This window comes from Schistocerca nitens, chromosome 4, assembly GCF_023898315.1.
Source record: "Schistocerca nitens isolate TAMUIC-IGC-003100 chromosome 4, iqSchNite1.1, whole genome shotgun sequence".
NCBI lineage: Eukaryota > Metazoa > Arthropoda > Insecta > Orthoptera > Acrididae > Schistocerca > Schistocerca nitens.
Window position 1 is genome coordinate 318,952,064 of NC_064617.1, and position 2,539 is coordinate 318,954,602.

Consider the following 2,539-nt stretch of genomic DNA (forward strand, 5'->3'; position numbering starts at 1 on the left):
TTTGGGGTATTTAACAGGAAGAAACAAAGAAATTTTCATTGCTGGTGACTTTAATACAGATTTTCTAATGTAATCTTCCAGTAAACATTTACTGCAGTTAGTAATGTTGTCTTTCAATCTAACTCACACTGTAAACTTTCCAACTACGATCACTAAATCCTCAAGGACAGCCATTGATAACATTTTTATAGACAAATCAAAGGGACAAAATCATAAACTGTAATAAATGGACTATCAGATCATGACATGCAGCTCCTTGTTTTATATGTAAATTCTAAGCAGATTATCAAGATTGCTAAATCTGAGTACAGGAGAGTAGTCAATCAACCAAAAATTGAGTGTCCAACGGGCACAATATTTCGGCGATCATACATGTCGCCATCATCAGGTGAACTGACGGACTGAGCTCCTGTGAACGTGCCGGCACGGAGATCCGTACGCTATGGCTGCTCAGAGGGAACTGGGTTCGGTCGCGCGCGTGCACACTTCGGGAGGAAGATATCCTCGACTGGGAACGAAGTTCTAGCGCGCGAAGCGCTTCTCCTTCTGACATGGTGGTTTGGGGAGAGAAATTCTTGGATGTATCGTGTTTGCTTGACTTTGTGCTTTTTTTTAAAAAAAATATAAGAGAAAGATCAAAGAATAGTAAGAGGGATAGTGAGAGAAGTAGAAGGCGAACGGCCTAAATGGCTGGCCGGTGGTTTCAGCAAGTCTCCGCTACGTCTGGTGATGGCCTTGCATGGTGATCATCACTGGATATGGCCCTATTATTTCCCTGATTTTTGTCTGATTTCTTCCCTGGCAAATATGTCGTCGGGAAGCCTCTTCTTTGTCCTCCTACCCGCCCGGAGCTCTTCCCACACCCACGATTCTATGACGTCTACTAGGTCGTCCCATTGGGAGGGCGTGAAAATAGGGTATGAGTTAATCGTGGCTAACTCTTTCTGCGTGACTGCTTCCTCTAGTATGGTACGCCATCTCTATGTGCGTAGGTCGAACGGTTGATGGGGGAGGGGAGGCTTAGGCTGGCCGGATAGGGTGAAGGGGTATGGGAGATCTGAGTAGGGGAATGACCCATTTGGCAGTGTCGAGGCAATGCACTTGAGGAGCTCCTGCACGTTGTCCACTTTTGGGAATGGTAGCCACAGCTTCCTCTTCTTCTTTGGTTGCTCAACTTGCGAGCAGTCCGGAGGCGCGGTAGCACACTTGCGTGCAGCTGCCTCCTTGGGGGGCTGCCCAGGCGACACGTCGTCAGTATCCATTGGCGCCGCCTCCCGCACTGCTGCGGGGGACGGGGCGTCGGTCGACTGCGTGGCCGCATCGACCCCCACCGGTCGACTCGCAGGGGGGGGGGGGGGGAGGGGGGGCGCGGCGGGAACCGGCGGTTGTTTCTTGATAGCTCGCAGTTCATCGCGCAGCTGCTGGAGCTGGCGATGCACAGCTGCGAGCTCCTCCTTCAGTGCGGCCCTTTCGGCCGCAAAGGCAGCTTGGAAGCCGGCCATAGCTTGGTCGGAGGCGGCTTCAAGGCGGCGCGGCTCGCACCCCTCGCCGGAGCGGGGGGGCGGGGCGGTCGTCGTGGCGCTTGACGCCGCCGCAGGGCGTGGTGCGGCGGCTAGACGGTGTGACTCCCTGAGGTAGCCGCAGCTACGCGAGTTGGCGGCGTGAGGCCCGCCGCAGTCCGCGCAGCTGCTGGCCACCCCACGAGGCTTCGTGCAACTGCGGGTGTCGTGAGCCGCCGCGCACTTCAAGCACGCGACGGCGTTCTTGCACTCGCGCGCAGTATGCCCCAGCTGCTGACAATTGTAGCACTGCAGGATCTTGCTGTTCTGCTGCCTGCGCTTTGGCTGCCGTTGGCGGCAACCGTTAAACCCCATCGCGTGAATGAGGGCTTCCAGTGCGGCGGCAATCTGCTTCCCTTTCCGTACAGCCATGGCGTTGGCCTGCGCGGTGACTGTGACGAAGTGAGCCGCAGCGAGTCGAGCAGCGGAATGAACTGGGTTCGGTAGCGGCGGCGGCCGATTTAAATATCCTCCGCTCGCGGCGCGCTCCCTCCGCTGTCCGCGCCCCGCGCCACGGTCGCGCGGTGGATCAGATTGCGACGGCGTCTGAGATGACGTCGGTGTGATGGCTCTGTCCGCCGTGGTCGTCACAACTATACGTATACTCGATTTACTCTTGATTAACCCAATCGCTGGTTCCCAAGCCTTGCTAAGATTATAGCCACAGTCACGGTTTATGAGGTCGTCATTGGTGCGAATTTCGGTGGCCTCTCTAACAACGCTGTCCCAGTATCTCGACGTCTGTACCAGAATCCTCGTGCGTTCATACTCCATAACGTGATTTTCCGACAAACAATGTTCAGCGACCAGCGACTTGTTCGGATACATCAGTCGAGTGTGCCTCTGGTGTTCACGGCATCGATCCTCGACGGTACGCATCGTCTGACCAATATACGACTTGCCACATTGACACGGAATCTGGTACACGCCGGCCTTCCTCAAACCGAGGTCATCTTTGGCGCTCCCCACCAGTGCACGAG

At 55.2% G+C, this 2,539-nt stretch overlaps 1 protein-coding gene across 1 annotated transcript; it reads right to left on the reverse strand.

The window, feature by feature from the left end:
• Positions 1 to 980: 980 nt before the first annotated feature.
• LOC126252276 (uncharacterized) lies at positions 981 to 1,931 on the reverse strand. Its single transcript, XM_049953149.1, has one exon. It carries the CDS (start codon positions 1,929 to 1,931, stop codon positions 981 to 983), a length of 951 nt encoding a protein of 316 aa, XP_049809106.1.
• Positions 1,932 to 2,539: the final 608 nt, after the last annotated feature.

What these genes read in the sequence shown, in the direction of transcription:
- LOC126252276 (XM_049953149.1), bottom strand. Translation starts at nt 1,931, where the DNA reads ATGGCTGTACGGAAAGGGAAGCAGATTGCCGCCGCACTGGAAGCCCTC.